We start from the raw sequence: 24,165 nt of genomic DNA, 5'->3' as shown, positions 1-24,165 counted from the left end.
CCATGTCCTTCTTCCCTCCCTTCCCCCTTCCCCCAACCACCACACTTGCATTAGACAGAATCTGTGAAAGTTTCCAAAAATTAAAGCATTCATAAGCAGGCAATCATTCCTAAGTACACTATACATCTTGAGTTTCTTAAATAGTGAAGCAATGATCCTCTTATACATCAGTAATCAAGTTACCATGCCACTGCTTCTAAAAATCACTAAATAATCACAGCCAGGATAATACAGGCATATGCAGATTTAGGACTTGTGAAGCTTTTTGGTAAAAATGAAAGACTTTTAAAAAGAATATTTGCAGTTTAATAATATTAAGTAAAACACTATTAGCCCAATTCTATAGGCTTTACTCAGGCAGTTTCACCAACAACATCAGAGTTTTGCCTAGTTAAGAACTGAGAACCAAAACTCAACAGCACAGTATTTTCCCCAACATTCAAACCTCTGAAACGTAACTGCGATCACAGAAATGAAACTTAGATTTTCTCCTTTCTGATAATTAATGACAATGATGGGTTTGCAAGATGAGAGAAGCTGCCAGCAAGATGAAAAGGGAAATAAGAGATAGAAATGAATTTTGTTTAAAAAAAATCTCTTGACAACTTCTGAGAAATGAAGATCAAAATGTTTTGTTTTGCCCTGTAATCACTGAACTAGGACCCAGATTTTTCAGACATACCTTTCTCTGTAAAGTAAATTAAGATATTGCTATAAGCACTGCCTCTGTTTCATACAATTAATTTTAACTCATATTTCTAGTAGAATGGGATACAGAGGGAGTTAGAGGAGTGTATAATGATCAAATATGTCAGCAGTATCCCACTGGCAGTGGCTGAAGATTTTGTGATTAACATTTGCTCTGGGTTGTTTTTGTAGAGATTCATTAGGAAGGTTCAGATTATTTGGCAACAGCCCTTCAAAGCTTTCTGGTTTTAGCTTATTTTCTGTATCTTTAGAATGCTTTCACATTAGACCCCTTTTTAAAACACAAAAACACTACTGAATTTAAAAAACAGTGATACAAAACTATACATTAGAATAAAGCAATGGAACATGCTAACCTATACATGCTTTATAAAAATAAATCCTGGCCTGTTTTACACTGTTTCCTTCATCATCTCATGTGCACATGCTTTTTACTCTAGATAACAGGAACTCTTCTAAAATGTATTTATCTTACAATTTAGACATTCCTGTGAATGAACTTTTGACAATCTTTGAAAAGTGGGATAATAAACCTTTCCACCTAATGATAATTTCTTTGCACAACCAAAAGCTATCACAGTTGATATACATACACACAAAATTTTAAGAAAAGCTTTCCATTCCCATGTCTGAATAAAAATAATGCAGCATATATAACTCTGACTCAGCCAGAGTCACAACTTCTTAAGACTGTTAAAGTAGTAACATTTAAACAAGTATATCTAATACAAGGACACTTGACATGTTACTTGTGATAAGTGATAATATACGGGTAATGATGATCGTTGGTATGCATACATAGATGTAAATGTATATATAATATTATGCGTGGTTGTACCTTAACCAATTTTTATAGGACACATTTGGTTCAACACACCTTTCACTCCAACTATAATGAAATGCTTGAGGATGCACGAATGAGTTGAAAACCTCAGGATAAACACCAGATAGACTACATTGGCACTGTGGTGTCATTTCTGGCCAGAAATGGGAAGGTGTAGTGGTACAAGGTGAACACCCCTGTATAAAATTTCAGAATATTAAAATTTTTTATCTTTTAAGCTTCATTCCTGACATGAGCAAATGCTGAGAAACAATTTTGTTATTTTGGCCAAGGCAGTTCACCCATACCTAATGAAATCCCCCTGAAACAAGTTGGCAAGTTTATATGTATTTGTGCTGGTTTCTCCCAAATTTTATCATCAGAGTTTAAGACAAAAATAGGATTATTTGCTTGTTTTTAAAATGAGAGTTTAAATAAGATGGCAAAATTTCTAAAACTGTTATTAAACAAACAGTTAGTAATTTCAATAAACAGCTCAGACAATTTTATCTTCAAAAAGATAGAGGCACAAATTTCCCATGATTCTTGCCTTGTATACTTATGTCAAGCTATTTGAGACCCCTTATAAAAAAAATTGGGGGAGACAGGGTTAATCCACCTATATCATTCGTGTTCCTTACATACTCAAAGACCGAGACAATTTCTTTTGCCATAATCAGAAATCCCTTGTCAAAACAGTGAAGCTAAAAATATTTAGGCATTCAACCACTACTTGGCTGTATAATCCTATTTAGAAAAATAATGTTTTGTTACAATTTCACAGTACGCGCGTGACAATCGGCTAGTGAAATTACATCCATTGCTAGTTCAGAGACATTTTACACATAGCCCACAGCTCAAACAACACTAACCCACGACCCATAAACAACCTTGGCATTAGTGTTTCTTAACACATGCTCTATTTCTTTAGGCATCTATGAATGTTCAAAACAAATGCCTTTTTAAACAGGTTACAGATGCATACAGACCTATTTATTCAAAATAATGCAACAACAGCTACATCTCTCACACTTGTATCATGTTCTATACCTTCAATCCATGTCATTAGACTTTTGAAAGTAAACATCTACCATACATTTACCTGTACTATTAATATGTTTCATGACCTGAACTAGGAGCTTTACAGCTATCGTTAATGTAAAGATATTCAGTGAAACACAGATATGGCCTGCCCTATAAATGTTTCCTCACATACCTTTTAATTTCTCTGCTCCCCACTTTGCAAGATTACTTATCACCAAATTCAGGTTCTGTAGCCTTTGAATTGAAGTCAATTTTTTACAGGGTTAGTTCAGTTTTTCCTCTATACTTATTTTCCTGCTATTGTAAAACACTCTGGGGTGCCTGTATGAAGGGTGCCATATAAAATAAGTGACTAGTAAATACTTTAATCCACTAAGTAACATAAGACTTAGTTACCTGGAGACTCTGCTTTGGTCCTTAATGCAGAATTTGGGGAGGATGAAAGGGAAGAGGGTGCATTTTTATTAAAACCCTGTGGTTTCGTCCAGAACCAACAAAATAAAACAAAAAACAAGAAAATTTAAATCACATTTTTGGGTTACAAAAATAAAACTCCATGCCATATTTTTTTTAATTAACACAAGAAACTACAAAAGAGGTGTCCTGCCACCAAGGACCCCAGAGTTCACCTAAGAAAGAACTCTTTGGCAAGTTTGAAGCACTAATACCTTTATGGAAGTTTAAAGCAGGGAAGCTAAGATGACATCTTCACAACAAGCCCTACTGCTACTTGAAAAAGTCATCCTGACATTGTGAAAATAGAGAGAAAAGCAGAACAAAGTGATTGAGAACCCTTTCAGAAAGAATGTAATTAAATCGTATTGACTTCAAATCAGACTTAAGAACACACTTAAAGTTAAGTATGCATTTAAATGCTTTCCTGAATCAGATCCTGGAAAGGAAATACCAGAAATCTTTAATACTAAAATAAGATTCCTAGTTAGAAGTACTGGAAATACACAACATCTGATAATAGATAGGATTAAAACAACTGACATGATTTCATCACTGGACTGCCAAGGTCAGAATGGCTGAAGCATCCATTCTAAAAAGCTATTTGTGACTACAGCTGAGCGAATAACTGATTATTTTGGTCCAGTGGCCAAACAAAAAATTCATTGTTTTTTTCCTCACCAAAATGAAAAAAAAATTCATGCAGGTCAATTCAACATTTTCAAAATTAAGTATTAATTTGAATCAACATTTTCATTTTTAAATGAAATGTTTTGTAATGATTTATTTAGAAAATGTTCAAACCCACTATTTTGACTTTTTTGAAAAAAAAATCATAATTTTTTATTTGGCCAAAGCTATTTGCAGAATTTGACTCAAATCTACTAATAGTTTTGGTCACCGTGAAACTGAATAGTACATTTGCCAAAAATGCAACCAAAAATATTTGCCCCAACTCTATTTGTGACCCAGTCTCATAATAATACAGGAAAGATAAATACTAAGGAATTATTCATGTAAGTTATTTCCATGCTTATAGCAGGGCAAAAATGTTGTAAAACATTATGTCGGGGAGCACTCCCCTATAGCGTGGAATACACATACTTGCCTCCTAACCCCTCCCTGCCCCGGCTTTCTTTAACATCTCTCCACAGGCCAAGCTGACAATCTTAAAGTTGGATCTAGGTGGATGACGCAAAAGTTGGGTTCAGTACATTAGAACATCATGCAGTTATCAGGCTGGGGGAAGCACTCAAATGCACAAGTCAACAAAACATGACATCCGGGGCTGGAGGGAGGCCAACAGTATGACTTTGGCTTTCTTTGACCACCTTGGATTTTGAATAAATGCGGACGCTGAGTGAAGAAAACCCTAATGCACAAAACTAGATGAGGATGGGCTTTGTGAACTCCTAGGCTCTTTTTCATATCCAGCTACTGCACTCTAGTCACTGCAACAAGTTTTCTCATTCTCCTCTGAGATCAACAAACTTGCAGGGGATTGATGCCGCATGGCAGTCATCAGATGGCCATCTGCTGGTGTTGATCCCATTCCCATGTAGCTCTCATCTCAATTGATTAGACTCTTCCTGTTGGTATGCATACTTCCACCTTTTCATGTTCTCTGTATGTATAAATATCTCCTGTCTGTGTGTTCCATTCTATGCATCCGAAGAAGTGAGCTGCAGCTCACGAAAGCTCATGCTAAAATAAATTTGTTAGTCTTTAAGGTGCCACAAGTACTCCTGTTCTTTTTGCAGATACAGACTAACACGGCTGCTACTATGAAACCTGTCACTAGACACACTCACTCAAACAGACTCAGTTAGGGTTCAAAATTAACCTTCCTTTATGCATTATACCTGTTTGTACAGTTCATATTATTCATTTGTGGGAGTTTTCCCCATTGATCCCTCAAAAACAAAAACCACCACACAAAAAAACATTCACATTTTTAAACACTGTTTAAAACTCTAATTTTAGCTACCCATTGCTCATAGAGAGATGTGCATGAAAGATGGAAAGAGACTTTTTTTGCGAGCAAACAAATGTTTTCATGAAGCAGCAAAGAATCCTGTGGCACCTTATAGACTAACAGATGTTTTGCAGCATGAGCTTTCGTGGGTGAATACCCACTTCTTCGGATGCAAGCAGTGGAAATTTCCAGGGGCAGGTGTGTATATATAAGCAAGCAAGAAGCAAGCTAGAGATAACGAGGTTAGATCAATCAGGGAGGATGGGGCCCTGTTCCAGCAGCTGAGGTGTGAAAACCAAGGGAGGAGAAACTGGTTCTGTAATTGGCAAGCCATTCACAGTCTTTGTTTAGTCCTAAACTGATGGTGTTAAATTTGCAGATGAACTGGAGCTCAGCAGTTTCTCTTTGGAGTCTGGTCCTAAAGTTTTTTTGCTGTAGGATGGCCACCTTAAAATCTGCTATTGTGTGGCCAGGGAGGTTGAAGTGTTCTCCTACAGGTTTTTGTATATTGCCATTCCTAATGTCTGATTTGTGTCCATTTATCCTTTTCCTTAGAGACTGTCCAGTTTGGCCGATGTACATAGCAGAGGGGCATTGCTGGCATATATTACATTGGTGGACGTGCAGGTGAATGAACCGGTGATGGTGTGGCTGATCTGGTTAGGTCCTGTGATGGTGTTGCTGGTGTAGATATGTGGGCAGAGTTGGCATCGAGGTTTGTTGCATGGGTTGGTTCCTGAGCTAGAGTTACTATGGTGCGGTGTGCAGTTGCTGGTGAGAATATGCTTCAGGTTGGCAGGCTGTCTGTGGGCGAGGACTGGCCTGCCACCCAAGGCCTGTGAAAGTGTGGGATCATTGTCCAGGATGGGTTGTAGATCCCTGATGATGCGTTGGAGGGGTTTGAGCTGGGGACTGTATGTGATGGCCAGTGGAGTCCTGTTGGTTTCTTTCTTGGGTTTGTCTTGCAGTAGGAGGCTTCTGGGTACACATCTGGCTCTGTTGATCTGTTTCCTTATTTCCTCGTGTGGGTACTGTAGTCTTGAGAATGCTTGGTGGAGATTTTCTAAGTGTTGGTCTCTGTCTGCGGGGTTAGAGCAGATGCGGTTGTACCTCAGTGCTTGGCTGTAGACAATGGATCTTGTGGTGTGCCCAGGATGGAAGCTGGAGGCATGAAGGTAGGCATAGCGGTCGGTAGGTTTTCGGTATAGGGTGGTGTTAATGTGACCACCACTTATTTGCACCGTGGTGTCTAGGAAGTGGACCTCCCGTGTAGATAGGTCCAGGCTGAGGTTGATGGAGGGGTGGAAGCTGTTGAAATCATGGTGGAATTTTTCCAGAGTCTCCTTCCCATGGGTCCAGATGATGAAGATGTCATCAATGTAGCGTAGGTAGAGAAGGGGCGTGAGTGGACGGGAGCTGAGGAAGCGTTGTTCCAGGTCAGCCATAAAAATATTGGCATATTGTGGGGCCATGCGGGTGCCCATAGCGGTGCCACTGATCTGGAGATATATATTGTCATCAAATTTGAAATAGTTGTGTCTGAGGATAAAGGCACAGAGCTCAGCAACCAGTTGTGCTGTGGCATCATCAGGGATACTGTTCCTGACAGCTTGTATTCCATCAGTGTGTGGGATGTTTGTGTAGAGAGCCTCTACATCCATGGTGGCTAGGATGGTGTTTTCTGGAAGGTCACCAATGCATTGTAGTTTCCTCAGGAAATCAGTGGTGTCACAGAGATAGCTGGGAGTGCTGGTAACATAGGGTCTGAGTAGAGAGTCCACATATCCAGACAGTCCTTCAGTGAGAGTTCCAATGCCAGAGATGATGGGGCGTCCAGGATTTCCGGGTTTGTGGATCTTGGGTAGTAGATAGAATAACCCTGGTCGGGGTTCTAAGGGTATGTTGATTTGTTCCGGTGTTAGTGTAGGGAGTGTCCTGAGTATATGGTGCAGTTTCTTAGTGTATTCCTCAGTGGGATCTGAGGGAAGTAGCCTGTAAAATTTGGTATTGGAGAGTTGTCTGGTGGCCTCCTTTTGGTAGTCAGACCTGTTCATGATGACAACAGCACCTCCTTTATCAGCCTCTTTGATTATAATGTCAGGATGGTTTCTGAGGCTGTGGATGGCATTGCGTTCTGCACGACTTAGGTTGTGAGGCAAGCGATGTTGTTTTCATGCAGTTCTGAAAGCTACCTCAATCATGACTTTGCAGCCACTTTGCCAGAAGCTGTGCTAGCAGAGGATGTGGCATACCCTCAGCGATGCTAGGAGAATCAAAAACTTTTGCTGCAGGGTCCTCCTTGCAGCCAGATCAGTCAAGATTTTTTATTTTATTTTATTTTTTTTAACATCTGTCAAAATCAAAAGGTCATTTCTTCTGCAAAACAAGATATCGCTACTAGCACTGGAGAGCTTGCATAGAGATATCCTCTCTGCACTGCTTATGTACTAGTGCTAGTCACACCAGCAAGGAACACTAAACCTTAAAAAGTCAGGTTTTGGCTGGTGAACTGAAAAAGAAACTTAGTAATCCCAGTTCATGATTTTTCAAAAATATCATCAAATATTTAAGACTGGTATGAAAGATAAAATTTAACAAACAGGAGATATAAAAATGGGACATTTTGTAAGGAAGTGGTTCTGAATTAACACAATGTGGTAGTATCTCATCCAAATGAAACCATGTTACACTAATTCATCTCATGTAGACTGCTGCTTTTCCTTACAAAATGTCCCATTTTGTAATATCTAGTCTTACTGCTCTTATGAAGCAGATTATGGCCCAAATTTCCAAAAGTGCAAAACACCTGACTTGGAAGTGAATCTCCCAGTGCATAAGCACAAGATGAGAATGTTCATCTATTGGACCTAGCTGGAAAATGGAGTGATGTCTCCATCCCCCTCCGCACAAAAATTCTGATTACAAATAAATTTTCATTGAAATTTCCCAGCAGAAAAAAATTTGGCTTTCCAGTTTTCTGATTCATAGAACATTACTGCTTTTCCACAAACGCTTCTATTTTTTTTTAAAAGTTAAGTAGCCAAAAGCCCAATTTTCTGATGAAAGTAAATGTCAGAAAATTTTTAACTAGCCCTATTATGTGCTCAGACACCAGAGAAGCACATGCACTCTCAAAACACTGTGCCAAATTAACTACTGTTTTAAAGAAATGTAAACTGAAGTAAATGCATATTAGTGGCCAATAAAGATAACAGCAATATCTGAGGGTTTTTCAGTGCAAGGACACATTACTTTGAGTCCCTTAGTGCCAAACTTTTTTTTTTTAAATATATAAAACCACACATTTAAAGAGGTGGATTCAAAGATCTACTACATCAGCCACTTCAAGCCTCATATGTGAGCTCACATACCCATGAGAAATCCAAACATATATCCAGTTTAAAAAAAAAACAAAAAAGTTAACGCTGTAGCCTTGTGTTACAGACTTACAGGAAAATGAATAGAATTTAACCTCCCACACACTGAATGATACATCCATTCCTATATAACAAATCTCCTTATGAAATAGCATACGAGGCAAGTGGGGAAAAAATGTGTTCAATATAGCCAGGTAATATTTAAATAATAGTCTTCACAGCTCCACAATTCTGCCTTACTGGCATCTTGGTAAAGAAGGAAATAAAGAGCTTTATGCGAGTTGACACCAATTTTATGCTATAATCTTATTTTTCAACCTCCATGCTCTTTTCATATCATCTAGGGAGTGTACTTCTGGATCTAAGCTAAACAGGCATTTAACACCTAGGTAAAGATGGGAAGGAGAGAGAGCCATCTGGCATGTAGAACATTGCACAAATCATTTGCACAAAGCATTCTCACTTAAATTTAAAGGAGGAAAGAACCACCAGAGAAAGATGGATTCATATTTTAAGTTTCATCCTAACAATACTCAATACAAAGGGACCACTGATAACCTTGTTTGCCAAAGGAAAGTTTCTCAATACGTAATTACTGAGTTTCATATTAAGTACATATCAGTACCTTCAATACCCTGCTATGCTCTAAAGAACACAAAAGGCCAATCAAGGTCCGCAGATGAACAAAAAAACAAAAACAAAAAAGGAGCAAAGCATTTTAAGCCACATGGATTTAAGGGAAAATTATCTTTAACCTGAAAATGTGACACTACTTCCTACTATTATCAACCACATTCTCCCTCTCAGTCAAATCACTGTTGTGCCTGTGTCATTTTCATCTATACCGCAGAACAAAGTACTCCAGACTGCTGTAGAGATGCCAAAAGTCAAATGAGGTTTGTGAAACAATAGAAGAATAAGCTTGGATTGTGAGATAATGCCATACATCTTTAAAACATTGGCCTAGATATTTTCAAGACCAGCAATTTGGAAAATAAACCACAGCACATAACTTGGGGCTCACTCCTATAGTACAAACTCAAGCCAACTTCTCATGGATATTGTTGAGATTTTTGCCTAATTAAGGACTGAAGGAACAGTCCCAGACCCTTAATTTCTGGATTTTTTTTTGGCAAACAGAAAAGTAAATACCCAAAATAAAGTATGTCTGGCCAAAATTATTGCTGTTTTGGGGATTTGAGTATCCACCTCCCCTCTGCCACAAACACTAGTCTCAGAAATATGCACGTTCCAGCCAACATCAAGGATGCTTGTGCAGACACAGCAACAAAGAGAAGCCGTGTTAGCTGCTGTAGCATAATAGTAAAGGAACAAAAATAGGTAGTCTTCTGTTATTGCCAGAAGTGTTTTCACACACACACACACAAAAAATCAAGACTATTTCTTTAAAAATAAAAGACCACAGCTCTTAAAAAGAATCAGTAAAGGTAAAAGACAAGAAGGAAAACCACCTTTAGACTTAAAAGCCTCTCTCCTCCCAAAGATTCAAAAAACACCCAACAACAAAGCACACAAAGTTCTGGTCTTGTCTATCATATTTACTGTGGTGATTGGAGAACTAGATTATGACGCTGTCAGTATCAAGCAGTTGATCAATTGAGAGGAAAAGTGTTTTTTCTTTTTTGTTCAGACAAAAAGCTTTGGGTTTGTTTTTGTATTTTAACCACTCCTATCTAAGTCAAATGCCCTATAAGCAGTTGGAAGAGCCAATCTGTTTGTTAAAGATGAAACACACCCTGCTTCTTCAATTAAGAGTTAAGCAAGCTCCCAAACCACATCATAGTCCTCCCTGAAAATGTCCAGGAGGGAAGATCAGCCTGGACATTCCTGATATTTTAAAGTAAACAAGTGGCTTTACAATAAAAACTTCAGGCCTTCTTTAACTCTCAAAAAAGGGTATACAACCCAATTTTCCCCACCACCACACACAGACCTTTGCACATCACCTCTAAGACACAGCATTCAACTCTGTAGGATCTAATTATTAAATAGTCTTTCTTGAAGAGTCATTGAAAAATACAAAGCGGTTCAAACAAAAAGGTTAACAGGTCAAAAACAATGTAGAAGAGAGGCATTTACTTGACCGGGGGGTGGGAGGAGGAAAAAAAAATACTAATGGAAGAAAATCTGTGAGCATCCCAACAAGCTCCATTTACAGAAGTCACTGACATCTGACCATGCCCCTCCTTCTGTGAGAAGGTGAGAGAGGGAAAGGGGACCTGGAATCACAAAAATAAGGCCAAAAGGCCAACACCGCAAGAGAGTCGAAAGGCAGATGGTGCATTCAGGTTTTTTATAACTACTTCTTCTTAAGGACTTTAATTTTTATTTCACCAAGAGGAAAACTGGAAGATTTAGAGAAAATGGGAGAAAGAAAACTGTACATAGGGAAATGGACACAGGTAAGTGACAGGCAAACATGGAAGGAAAGTTGACTTAAGAGAACAGAAGCCGCAAGGAAATAGTAATTTTCAATTTGGATTGTTAAAGTGTGGTGATCACATATATAGTAATGAAACATTTGTATATGTTAGTGTTTATGCGCAGCGACAACAGCTTTACTGACAAAAACAAAACTGTAAGTGGAAAACATCAAAACTTAAGGCTCTGGGATTTTAGTGCATTGATATTTTAATAGAACATAGTTTACCAATGCCCAATGATTCTAGAATCCCAACTAAATTTTTATTATTATTTAGACCGTACGCCCTTTGGGGTAGGGCCTGGGTCTTCTGCTGTGTTCAGAAAGTGCCCAGCATATTTTGAGTACTACAGTAGAACTTCAGAGTTATGAAGTGACCCATTAACCACATACCTCATTTGAAATGGGAAGTATGCAATCAGGCAGCATTAGAAACAAAACGACAGCAAATACAGTACAGTACCATGTTAAATGTAAAAAAAATAAAAATAAAGGGAAACTTTAAAAAAGATTTGACAAATTAAGGAAATTGTTTCTGTGCTTGTTTCACTTAAATTAAGATGGTTAAAAGCAGCATTTTTCTTCGGCACAGTGAAGTTTCAAAGCCATATTAAGTCAACATTCAGTTATCAACTTTTGAAAGAACAACCGTAACATTTTGTTCAGAGCTACAAACATTTCAGAGTTACAAACAACCTTCATTCCTGAGGTGTTCATAACTGTGAGGTTCTACTGTACTGCAATCCAAATACATAGCTTCATTACTTGCAATGCCCAAACGTACAATAGGTGCTTCACTGAAGACAAAGCTCATCCCAAGAAACTTACTATTCAGGGACCTGATCCTGAAAACACTTGCGCACATGAACAACTACTAACATAAGTAAGGTTAAGTGGATGCATAAGTGTCTGCAGGATAAAGGGTTACGTTTGGATGAGCCAATAAGCCAGGCTGGTGAACAGGAGAGAGTGAACAGGCAGGGGGGTTAGAGTGAATACCCATATGAATGAGATAGATTAACTCCTCATGGTGGTTCAGTTAAGATTTTTATATAAAAGTTTGTATAAAAAAATCAGACTAATAAATATGGTGAACATTCTTGACTGGCTTACGATGAAAGAGCCAGTTAGAATATGGCTTTAGAAGGCCCATTTGGAGATTTTTTTTGTTTTTGTCATCTTACCTACAAAAGAAATTTCTCTATAAATCTAACAAGTGGGAATTTATACCAGGTATTTAAAAATTTGCCAGAGCTGGACCCTGGAACCTCTCCCTCTACAGCCCTGCCAACAGAAATCTGTATTGTCTTTACGTTCTCCCCTGCTTTGTTTCCCTAGCTACAGGCCTACTTACATGCATGGAAAGCCTGCTGAATTAAACCATAATGTCTCATTTCAAATTCAGCTCCTTATCAGCTGACTTTTTAAAAACAATTCAAGATTTTCTAAAAATCAATTTTCTAGAGGAAGCCAATTATGCTACACATAAGTGAGTTACAGCAGAAGTCAAGCCTGGGTCCATTTCATTAACTTCTTAAAATATTATACAATTTAAATGTATAGGGTCTGTTCTTGCCCTCACTGCCATCAACTGGAAATGGAAAGGGCCTTTCAGATGTAATACATTATCCTTCACTTACTGTACCTTAAACATTCATTTACAAGAGACGAAGCCTGCAAGAACTTCCACCCCAATTATAGGCCTCTCCACTCCATAGGCCCCTCTGCAAAAAGCAGCACATCTGTATGGGAGAAGGGTTGCAGGAATGAGAGAAGCTGCTGGCTCTGCAGCCTATTACCAACTTCTTCCCAATTCTGAAAGTGTTCCTTTGCAGGAACCAGGCGCCCAGCATAGGGTATGACCATGGCCACAATACTGTAAGCCAACCCCTAGCTTGTGGTAATTCCCATCATGAAGTTGATGCTGAGAAGGGTTAGCATTAACTAAGATATCACCCTAGGGTGGGACCTGGGAATCAGCTGCCATTAGGCTTAGGAACAGTTTAGATATACCAGGCCTGTGCACAAATAGCTCTAGCTTCCAAAAAGCTGTGGTTTTCAGGAGCCAACCTCCCCCTTGCAGTTACATGAGAGGGCTGGCGGGGGGGAAGAAGGGGGAGCGAGAGAGAGCAAGGAAGAGCATTATCCTGCCTCAGATGCAGAAGCTCAATGAGCACAAACTTGCCGACTTCTTCTCCCCTACATCAGAAAGGTTCAGGCCTATTATCAAGGGCATTTACCAAAGACAAAAGCCCCCAACCTGCCAGCTGTATTTTGAAAAGTGGGTCACAGCTCGTGCTTCCAAATGATTACGATTAGTCACCACGGAAAATCCCAGAGGAGCCTAAAATAATGCTCCATCTTAATTTATTATTGCAGCTTTCATTACTCATGTTAAAGATAGTTATCTCCATAGGTTTTATCATCAATACGTCAGAAAATCTATTATGAATCCTTTCCTTGTACGAAGTATGCAGAGTAGTTATCAAGAAAGCTTTCAGAGAAAAGCTTGGCAACCGATTACTATTTTACTTTAGCAGCCCAAATGTGGTAGGCACTGTGTGGACATATAGGAAGAGAAAAAATCCATGTCCCCAAGATCTTACAATATAACAGGTGTAAGAAGGAAGGGGAAAGAGGGCTACAACATACAATAAAACACTCAGGATTATTGACATCTAGTTAGTTACATAGCTTTTGGGTAAATTGAGGATTTTTAAGTATGTCATAACATCAAGGAGCAAAAATGGAGTGAGGGGAAAGATGAAAATAAGAGCAAGGGAGCAAGAAGATTAATGACCATAAAGGGAAGATGGAAACTAGAAGGGAAGGGAGATTGAGGCTGGACAGTAGCAGGAGGAGGTCAGAGCAAACAGCAGAGAGAAAAGAATACTCAGAGTTCAAACTGCAGAACCCAGTCTGCTGGCATCACTTGTATAGCCACTACTCCCAGCGACTTGTTCTGACCCCATACTGTTCTCCAGAGTCTAGGAAAGGGGCTGGAACTATAGTCTGATACCCCTGGAATGAGAGTCACCTGCCAGAGTCTAGGTGGGTCTGCCAGAGGGGCCACTGCAGTCTTTAATAAGGCCGCATGAAAACACAATGTAACCCAGAGGAGTGAAGACATTCTAATATCTACATTACTGACTGAAAACTGAGGAAGGCAATCCTTACTTGCAACACAAACACCACAGCTAGTTCCACAGGTGATTCATTTCCTTATTGATTTGGAACATTCTTTTTAGAAACAGTGAATTTTTACTATGCATTCTAGGATGGTCACTGCTGGATAAGCATTACAGCAAATGCCCAGCTGCAAAGAAGCCTTCAACCATCTTATTAACTGTACTTTTACTTAGTAGTTCCTTGGGTATTTGTAAACTAAGTAGCAAATTTCCTTCTTTGAGTTTGTTAGACCACTTCCAAGCAGCTACAACTTGATATTACTTCTCGACATATGTCTAGCTTCTCTCAAAATATATGTAATCTGAGCAGACATTCAGAATTTGAGAACATCAAGAAACCAGAAGGTTGCTACCAAGCTGGCTGGGAAATACCTGGTCAGTTTCACTCACCACTTAGTAGGGCAAAGGGTCTCAGTCCCCACCACAAAGTAGTCTTTTCTGAAGGCTGCCTAAGCAACTGCATAACTTCTAAGCTATGTAGTTTAAAGAATTCTGCAATAGGATTTGTGAAGTTTATCTGATACCTACTAACTAGATGGAAAAACACCTGTGCTGCCCCACATACCTCACTCCTTCTATTTCCAGGGAATGAAAACAGTATGCACTGTTTATTGTTACACTCAACTGTATTTAATTGCAACACATACTTCTGAAATTTCTCTCTTCACTTCTTTTTCATTGTCATAAAGCATGTTTTCATCATCTGATGCGTCGTTCCTTCTCTCCCAGTCCACCTTTCTTATCTCTTCCTCCTCCTTCCCCTACAGCAGGGGTAGCCAACCTTTGGCTCCAGAGCCACATGCAGTTCTTCAGAAGTTAATACGCGGCTCCTTGTATAGGCACCAACTCTGGGGCTGGAGCTACAGGCACCAACTTTCCAATGTGCTGGGGGGTGCTCACTGATCAACCCCTGGCTCTGCCACAGGCCCGGCCCCCACTCCACCCCTTCCTGCCCCCTCCCCGAGCCTCCTGTGCCCTCCCTCCTCCTCCCCCCCAGAGCCTCCTGCATGCCAGAAAACTGCTAATTGGGAGGTGCAGAGAGGGATGGGGAGGTGCTGGGAGCAGGGTGGAGGAGCTGATGGGGGGCTGCTGAAGTATTATTGTGGCTCTTTGGCAATGTACATTGGTTAATTCTGGCTCCTTCTCAGGCTCAGGTTGGCCAGCCCTGCCCTATAGTATGTCCTCCACCACTTCCGTTTTACCTATCCTCCCAATTCTCTCTCACAGTCACTCCCTCAAATCTTCCACCCACATTCACTTACCAATTCACTGGTTCCTCTGGCTCTCTGCTCCCCATTCTCCTTCCAGATAAAGAAAACTGACTCAGAGGTTTCTTTATCTCCAGCATCCCTTTGGGGAAGGAGTCAGTCACTTCAGGGCTACTTTGTCCTTTCATTTGCCACTACCCTCTGGAGAAGTGGCTCCCAGCCCCACTGCTCACTAACTATTCACACAGCAGCAAGGGAGTGGAAAGACATTTTAAAAGAAAATAAAGATTACAGTAATCCACAAAAAAGCTCACTGGGTGGCTCAGGGTGAGAAGTCATTTACTCGTTTTTTGAAATTGACTGCATTAAATTGACAATGTCCCTCTAAAGCTAAAACAAGAAGAATTTCCCTTTTACCTCAATATTTTTGTACACTTATAGGATTTCTAAATTTTACCTGTTGGATTGGAGATTAACACTTGGTCTCTGCCCAAAGATGGTTAAAAAAATTTAATAATTCAACTCTGAGCAACTCTCTTCAGTTGTTTTTTTGAACTAGGTTTACAAAATTATCCCCTATCCCCATAGAGAAACTCACAAATGAGTGAATGGTTGAATTTCAAACTTACACCCCAGACCTGCAAACACTTAAGCAAATGTGTAACTTTACTTACACAACTAGTCCCACTGGCTCTTAGGGCTTGGCTACACTTGAAAGTTGCAGTGCTGGGAGTTACAGCGCTGGTCATGCAGCTGTGCAGGAACAGCGCTGGTGTGTGGCCACATTTGCAGCATTTACAGCGCTGTTGGGAGTGCTGCATTATGGGCAGCTATCCCAGCATTCAAGTGGCAACAACGTGCTTTTCAAAAGAGGGGGGTGGAGGGTGGTGTACTGTGACAGGGAGCGGGGAAGATAGAGAGAGTGGATTTTTGGAGCCAACACTGTGTGTTAGCTTCCTGGATTGAAAAATCACAAAATGTTCACGAACCCTTGGTCTTAATTGCAAACAGCCTGCATCCAATGCTGTTTCTCTGTCAAGCAAACATTCACTCCCTGCCTCTCATTTGATTGTTCACAGCCAGGTACAGATAGCTCCTGTTTGCTGTGATCAGTGTTTGTTTTTTTTTTAAGATAAGCAGTTCAACGGAGCTCCGATCCGAGTTCACAACAAAACAAAGAGAGGCTGCATAACAAAACAAAGAGAGTAATTTAGTTAAAAGCATTCTGGGATATCTCCTTATTCCCTGGAGGCCAATAAAAGCGCTGGTGTGTGTCCACACTTGATGAGCAGCGCTGGATCACCAGCACTGCAATCGCTACACCCCAACCTGACCAGGTGTACAGCCAGCGCTGCAGCCAGGGAGTTGCAGCGCTGGATGTGCCTTGCAGGTGTGGACGGTTACTAATTGCAGTGCTGGAAAGCCTCTACCAGTGCTGCAACTTGCAAGTGTAGCCAAGCCCTTAGTGTTTTCTGTTCTCAAGACTTGTTACACAGGCCTTAATCAGTAGTATGTGCTCTGTTATGAGCATCTGAAACACAGTACTGAAAGTGCATACTAAAAACTTTCATATGTTATTAGCAGCAAACAAAGATAGATGCATACACACTTCACCACCAAAAGCAGTTGTTTGGTTACAAGAATTTACCAGCTCATCTGTTAAAGGAAAAAAACTGTGAAACTGACATGCTTAACAGCTTTGAAGCCAGGTGTACTGGGGCTTTTAAGTTCAGCAAGCTGTTTTAGCTTTGGAATACAGAGATTAGGGCACCTTTTAACTCCACACACCCATTAACTCAGCAGCAGAGAACTTACAAGCTCAGCAACCTAAGTAGTTCTGGACAGTTTCCTTCCCACCCCCCACCACTAGAAAACCACAGAAATGAAGCACAAAAAAATGGCATTGATATATCAAGCACTCCAAAGCAACAAGGTATCCTTTCTCCTTCAGTGCTAACTTAGCAGCTACATTTGTAGTGTTTTTATTTCTGTTTTGCTTGTTAGACTCGAACTTTCATATACTGTTTGCTATTAACCTAAAATACATATGGATGTGTAACATATCCAAGAATTGGTTAAATACACTTTTTGCAATTTATCTGATTTCACAACATTAATATTGCCCCAATTCAGTAAGATACTTAAGCATGAAAGTAGTCTATTATCCCATTAAAAGGGGAAAAGCTATACTATTAAGATATGCAACTACTACATGATTAAAAATACCTTGCCAAGTCAGCTACTTAATTAAAACTCATAAAGTTCATAAGATAAGAATGTGCAAAAATATAGGAAGAACTGATAAATAGCTTAAAAGAAAGAATTAGCACACACAAAGTTCAGTGTGGTTTTAAAATGCCCCCAAAAACAAACACACACACAGATTTTCAAATGGACATTTTCAAAAAATTAATGTAAATAATTTTTATAGCAAGGATCCATATGCCCAGATCTTTTAATTAGCCTATGCAGTCTTGGGAGGTACATTAAAATTTATAATGTAATTTAGAAGTATTAATTGAAATCATTTATTAGTGAATCTTAATACTGTAATTTTCTTCATTATCTTAAATGAATTTCTAAAGGGAGATACCAGAAGAACTATATGGTGCCTGTACTATCACTAAGCAAATAAAGCATGTAGCACTGAGTTTGTGTTGATTTTGCTTTGTCAGAATATTATTTCTTGTCAGTTTATTACTGTTGTCATGCACAATGCTCTAAAATTAAAACTATGTCCTATTATAACACAATATCACAATAATACATTTAAAATAATCTGCACAGAGGACTTTTAAAAAAATAAGAACGACCAATTATCATTCACAATGTAAGATGTAAATGTGCAACATGTATTCAAATCTTAATAGCTGCTGAGCTAGGAAAAATGCTATAAAGAAAAGCAAGCTTCTTTTAACCTGGATCATGATATATTTGCTTTACAAGTCCTTTAGTAATTACTAGAACTCCCAATCTCCCCCTAAAACATTCAAAACAGCTGTTTACTGGTCTGCAGACTATGTCTAAGGGGTCCACAAAAGGCCATTGTTGCCATAAAACAGTGGCTTTCCCATCTGTGAGGTCAGCAGACCATGCCTAACATTTCCAAAGGGGTCCACACCTCCATTTGAAATATTTTAGGGTTCCACAAATGAAAAAATGTTGAAAACCACTGCAATACACCAACAGATTAGTAATCTCATTGAGACCAGGTAAGTGAGACAGATATGTCTAGAACTTATATCAATGTTGATGTGGATTACTTGCTTAAGACTCTCTCTCTCACACAAAGAAAAAAAATAGACCCCCAAATTTGTTATGTGTAAGCAGTCTACTGCATGTTACTTTAACGTCCAACAAGCATTCAAGATATACACTGCAGATAAATCTTGCCTCTGCCAAACAAGCCTATAATTTAATTGTGCTTGTCCTAAATTCCTTCATTAGCCAAACTCTAAATAGTAACTTGAAAAAACTAATTCAGGAAGATGCCTTATATTAAATTAAAGGGACACTTAGCTTAGGCCCAATAATTAGTTTTTACCTTACTTTTAATAAAAGCATTTTACAAAATGGATCAATAGAACTGTTTTCACTAGTTACTTCTTAAATTTTGAACACTTTTGTTCAGATATTAACCATGCCTCCTTCAGTATTTGCCACCCAAACAGTGCAGCAACTCAACCCACATAAGAACAAAAAAGAGTCTAATTTCATTATCCACAATCAACAGAAGTGCAAAAAGTCAACTTTGCCATTTACAAAGTGTGAAGCAGATTCATTTCCAATTTAATATAAAATAAGGATCATTTTAAAAATTTTAAATATGGGACCAAACATGCCCCTTCTAGGTGGCCACAATTAAAGATTAACTCCTTTTCTGTAATATATTCAGTATACAAGTGAAAATTGAGGTCCTGATCCTGCAAAAATGTTTCTAAGTGCTTAACTTTATGCATGAGTTAGTCCTACTGACTCCAATCAGACTCTTCAGGCATGTGCAGTTAAGCACACTCCAGGATCAGGATCTTAATCTTTTAACAAACATGACCACTGTCTCTGTTAAAGTCACTTTAATAATCTCTTCTGTACTAACTTGTAAAAATGTCAGTTTCAATTAGATGAAATTTTAATTCAAAAAAGGTATAATCTTTTACTGTCAAAAACGAAAATGTTTTGAAAAGTGTTTGTCAACATGAACATCTCATTTTACATAGAAGGTGTACCAGGTGTATATTCTTACTAACAATAGCCTCATGAGTTCATGCAGAAACTAATTTTGCCCGTTAATTTCAAATGCCTCCTCCCTTTGGATCTCAGTATTATGACACTTTCTATATCCTACTTTCAGTTTATTAACAAAGTATTATCACACATGGTGGATACATCCACTCCATTTTTTAATTTTGTTCTTAAGACTAGGGAATTCCAATAGTTCAGTACCAACAATTCACTAAATGCAGCTTCCAAACAAGACCATATTGAGCATCATATAAAATATTAGGGGTCCTATTCTGAAAAGCACTGCATGCCCTCAACTCCCACTGATGTCAGACCACACAATATTAGATGTCCTGAGGTGCATTGTTCCTGTGAACCCCTGATATACATTCATTAGAGGAGACCATATATTATAATATATAGTGATGTTAAAAAAAAATCACATTTTCTATGTTTATTATAAACTCTTACAGCTGTCTGAATTAAAAATAAAAGAATGGTGTACAGTGTGATGGTGTATATTATAAAAGCAAATCCATAAATATTTTCCAGGTGAAACAGGCAAGTTTAAGAATCTCATTTTTAAGACAGTTTGCTTCAAATTTCCTAAGAATATTATATGGTTTACATGATCCAGGAAGCACCTCCCCCGGATAGTTTCCTCACTGTAAACAGGTAAGTCACCCTGTCTAAATCCACCTTGGATGTAAAAAAGCTTTTTCCTTATTGCCAAATGTTAATGACAGACATTATAAAACAGCCCCTGCACATTACTCTAACAAATGCATATTCTTTAAAGCCAATCTACAATACAGCCTTGAAATTTAGATAAATTGTAGTAGCATTAATTTGGAGGAACAGCTGCAATCATAAAGCCTCAATATTACCAACTTCATCTTTTTAAAAAAAAAAGAATCTCTGATAGGGTCCTAACTAGGTTTGGGGGGTGGTTTGATAAACTAGCAAGTTTAGTCTCAAAATTCTCATCTCCACCTGACTGAACAACGAAACCCGTTTTCTCTCTCCTCTCCCCCAACAAATACAAGTTATTATAATATAGATCCAAATGTATCTGTATTCAAATTGGACCGCTAGTCAAAACATTTGCCATTCTCTTCAAACAGTAAGTACAAAAAATCTCCATGTCTTATTAGGCCAGCACAGTTCAATCTGCAAAAGAAACAATTTCACAGCTGCAACTACTCACAAAACTTTAACTGTTTAATAACATTAACTTCAATGGAGTTTACAAACAGTGTACAAAACAACACTATGGACACAGTTAGCTTAGTCTTCACTGGTCCCAGGATCCAGAGACAGGAACAGTAATAACGAAAGTATGAATGAAATTATTATGTAACTGCTTTGGGAAGTTAATGCAAGGTACTGTAAATGCTAACACTGTTACTTGGGAACAGGCAGCAGCATATCTTCCTGAAGAGGGAAAAAACGGTTGGGAGCAAAAAGACAGACCAAAATAAACCCTCAAACCTAAAGCCTGAAGAAAATATAAGCAATAAAAGACTAGGACCCAGACCCTCAAAGATATTTAGGCACCTAGCTCCCATTGATCTTAACTACCTTTAAGTATCCAGGCTTAGGTGTTTTCACAGTTTAATTAAGAGTGGTCTCTCCAAAAGTGCTCCCTTTAGACCTACTTCTCCTCCCATTGATTAATATTAGCAATGTGGCCTAGTGGCCAAAAATTGGGCTGGGCTTCAAGAGACATGGGTTTGATTCCCTGCTGGGCAAGTCACTTTATCTTCCTGTCTGTTCCCCCATCTGTAAAACGGGGATAAGAACGCCAAGATCCCTGGATGAAGCGCACCACAGGATTATTACTACTGACTTAAAGGGGTGGTAGAACTAGGCCAATGCTGGGCACCTGCCTAAATCTCATCCTAAACGTTCTTCCTCCTGTCTTAAGAAAATCGGGGTGTGGAAGGACAGAAACTGGTTTCCACCCAAACCATTCGCTTATCCCCAGCGGGAGGGAGCCATCTAGGTAGCAACTCCCCAGCCCTCAGAGGGCATCCAGAACCCCCTCCCCCCCCCCAAGGCACCCAGGCAGCGAGCCCTTTACCCCGCGCCCCAGAAGAGTGCACCTGGACACCGCCTGGCGCACAACACAGGCGGGCAGCTCCGCTCCCTCGCCCCTCGGAAGTGCAGCGAGGAAGCAACCGCTCCCCGGTGCCGGTCCCTCTCCCGCCCCCACTCACCGGCTGTCTCTCCGGGCGGCGCCCCCGCCACCCCGTTCAGGTAGAGGATCGAGAGCAGGTGAGGCTGCGTTTTCTCCAGGGCCACCCGCAGGTCTTGGAAATGGTCCCGATCCTTGGCCAGCAGCAGCTGGATGAGCCGGTCGGCCTTGCTGGCGCCCCCCGCTCCCCCTCCGGCGGCTTCCCGCAGCTCGTGCAGGTCGCGGGGGCTCAAGGTGCCAGCAGCCTCCAGCAGCTCGATCACTTTGTCCACCTCGGTCATGGACTGGGCCAGGCTCTGGCGGCACTGAGCGAGCAGCTCCTTGTGCTTGGGCTCCATGGCCGCTGCGGGCGAGTCAGGGCAGCCAGCCGCCAAACTTTGTCCCACCCCTCCGCCCCCCAGGCGGGCAAAGCCACCCGCGGCTCGGTGCTCCTGGACAGATGCTGTCCGGCGGCGGCAGCGCTTCTCCCTTCCTGCACCGGCGGGCACCCCCCGGGCAGCTCCGCCTCTCCCCCGCCTCTGGCTACTCCTAGGGCTGAGACCCGGACAGAGGCTGCGGGCTCCTCTCCCCCCGGGACAGACCCGGGCTCAGGCAGGGGCTGCGGCTCTTCTCCCCCCACTCCCCAGCTGACAGCCGCAGCGCCGCCCGGCAGCCCAACTTCCCCGCGGCCGCCTCCCCGCTCTCCACCGGGCAGACTCCGCCTGGGGCAGGCGCTGGAGATAAAGGCGGCTGCTCCCCCTGCAGCTGCCACCCCCTAGTCCCGAGCCGCGGCTCGAACCACCTCCCCACCCCCTGGCTACAGGCCGGGGGCCGCGGGGCAAGGAGGGGGCTGCCGGGGGCCAGGCGGCTTCAGCGCCGAGCGCCTCCTCGCACCCGCAGCCATGTTGGTTGCGCGGGGCCGCTGGCCGCCCCACGGCAAGGCTGCAGCCATGCCTCTCCCCGCTCCCCCCAGCTCATGCTCCTCGCCTCCCCCGCCCCGGCCGCCGCAGGAGAACGCGCCCCCGGGGCCCGCCCAGCGCCAGGGAGGCCGAGAGCGGCCAGGCCAGCGGCGGCTGCTCCCTACTGCGCTTCTCCCAGCCCTGTGCGGGGCTCCCCGGCTAAGTTTCCCCCCCTCTGCTCCCCGCAGCCTCCTCCGCCATAGCCCCGCGGCGGCGGCTGCGCTCGCCTCTGCTCCGCGGCCTCCACCCGGCTGTCAATCAGGGGCTCCCCGCCAGGCCATGTACGGGCAGGGGAGGCGGGGCTCCGGCGGCAGCTTCTGCCTCTCCCCGGGGCGGGGCACCTAGCACGGGGGAAGGGGAGGAGTCCTCCTAGCCCCTCTCCTTCCCCACCGCCGGGGAGCCCAGCCTCGATCCGCACTCCTAACCTTTCCTCCTCTCTGGTTGGGGCATCGGTTCCCGAGGAAGGAGAACTGGAAACCAGCTCCTGAGAGACAAGAGACCACCTCCCCAGGGGGAGAGAATCTGCTCCACACACACACCCTGCACCCCTGGGATCCCATCTCTCATGGGGGGAGAGAGGAAAAGCAGTTAGCTGAAGGTAGGGTGGGTTCTCTCTTCATCCCCTTGTCCAGGCATGGCTTACATAAGCAGGGACTGCTGTCTCCCCGCCTGAGAGATTGGGGTGGGAGGTCCCGTCTATTCTCTTTCCCCACTCTGGAGCTAAATACAAACATGTAAATAAGAGTTTTTGTAATGTGTAGCCCAGGGGTTGGCAACCTTTCAGAAGTGGTGTGCCGAGTCTTCATTTATTCACTCTAATTTAAGGTTTCGTGTGCCAGTAATACATTTTAACATTTTTAGAAGGTCTCTTTCTATAAGTCTACAATATAAAACTAAACTATTGTTGTATGTAAAGTAAATAAGGTTTTTAAAATGTTTAAGAAGCTTCATTTAAAATTAAATTAAAATTCAGAGCCCCCCAGACCGGTGGCCAGGACCCGGGCAGTGTGAGTGCCACTGAAAATCAGCTCACGTGCCGCCTTCAGCACGCGTTCCATAGGTTGCCTACCCCTGGTGTAGCCTGTTGGAGCAGTTTGCTCTATCACTGTGAAGTTCTGAGTGACCAAGGCATACTGTAATAGCCCAGCTGGCCATGTGGGTCTGTCCAGACTATGATACTGGACAGACCCACATGGCCAGCTGGGCTATTACAGTATGCCTTGGTCACTCAGAACTTCACAGTGACAGAGCAAACTGCTCCAACAGGCTAGGCTCCCCCTTACAGTAAAGAAGAAACTCCATTAGCAGTGTGGGGCATATGACAAACAGCTGGCCAGGTCTGACTCTGCATAGTAGAGAGTCATGGTGCACACATGCCCAGCCCTTCATTACAATATAATTCTTGCCCTTTGTTTGGTCTTTCATTGACAGGGAAACAGAAAGATTACATTTGGGAGGAGACAGTCTTCCAATTCATTCCCTCCTCTCCCTCCCTTCCCCCTCCTCCCCCCAAAAAAAGGATACAGAGAGAAGGTGGGTGGCAGTACCAAAGTAAAAAGGTACGATGAAATAAACTGTCCATATACGTGA

At 41.6% G+C, this 24,165-nt stretch overlaps 1 protein-coding gene across 7 annotated transcripts in view; it reads right to left on the bottom strand.

Annotated features, from left to right (window-relative positions):
• The window catches only part of DLG5 (discs large MAGUK scaffold protein 5), a 231,177-nt gene that overhangs the window by 190,809 nt on the left and 16,203 nt on the right, over window positions 1-24,165 (bottom strand). For 2 of the 7 annotated variants that reach the window (XM_039480927.1, XM_039480928.1), the window contains exon 1: window positions 21,660-22,398. The exons of 1 other annotated variant lie outside the window; for it this stretch is intronic. In XM_039480927.1, coding sequence (XP_039336861.1) covers window positions 21,660-21,975 — 316 coding nt within the window. In that variant the 5' untranslated portion in view covers window positions 21,976-22,398. Of the gene's footprint in view, window positions 1-15,893; window positions 16,002-21,659; window positions 22,399-24,165 lie in introns of those variants that run through there. 4 more of the 7 variants (XM_039480925.1, XM_039480926.1, XM_039480929.1 and 1 more) reach the window with 3 other exon arrangements.

The sequence above is a fragment of the Mauremys reevesii genome, linkage group 7 (assembly GCF_016161935.1).
Source record: "Mauremys reevesii isolate NIE-2019 linkage group 7, ASM1616193v1, whole genome shotgun sequence".
NCBI lineage: Eukaryota > Metazoa > Chordata > Testudines > Geoemydidae > Mauremys > Mauremys reevesii.
Note: the sequence above shows the minus strand (reverse complement) of the source record. Positions and strands in the feature narration are given on the sequence as shown.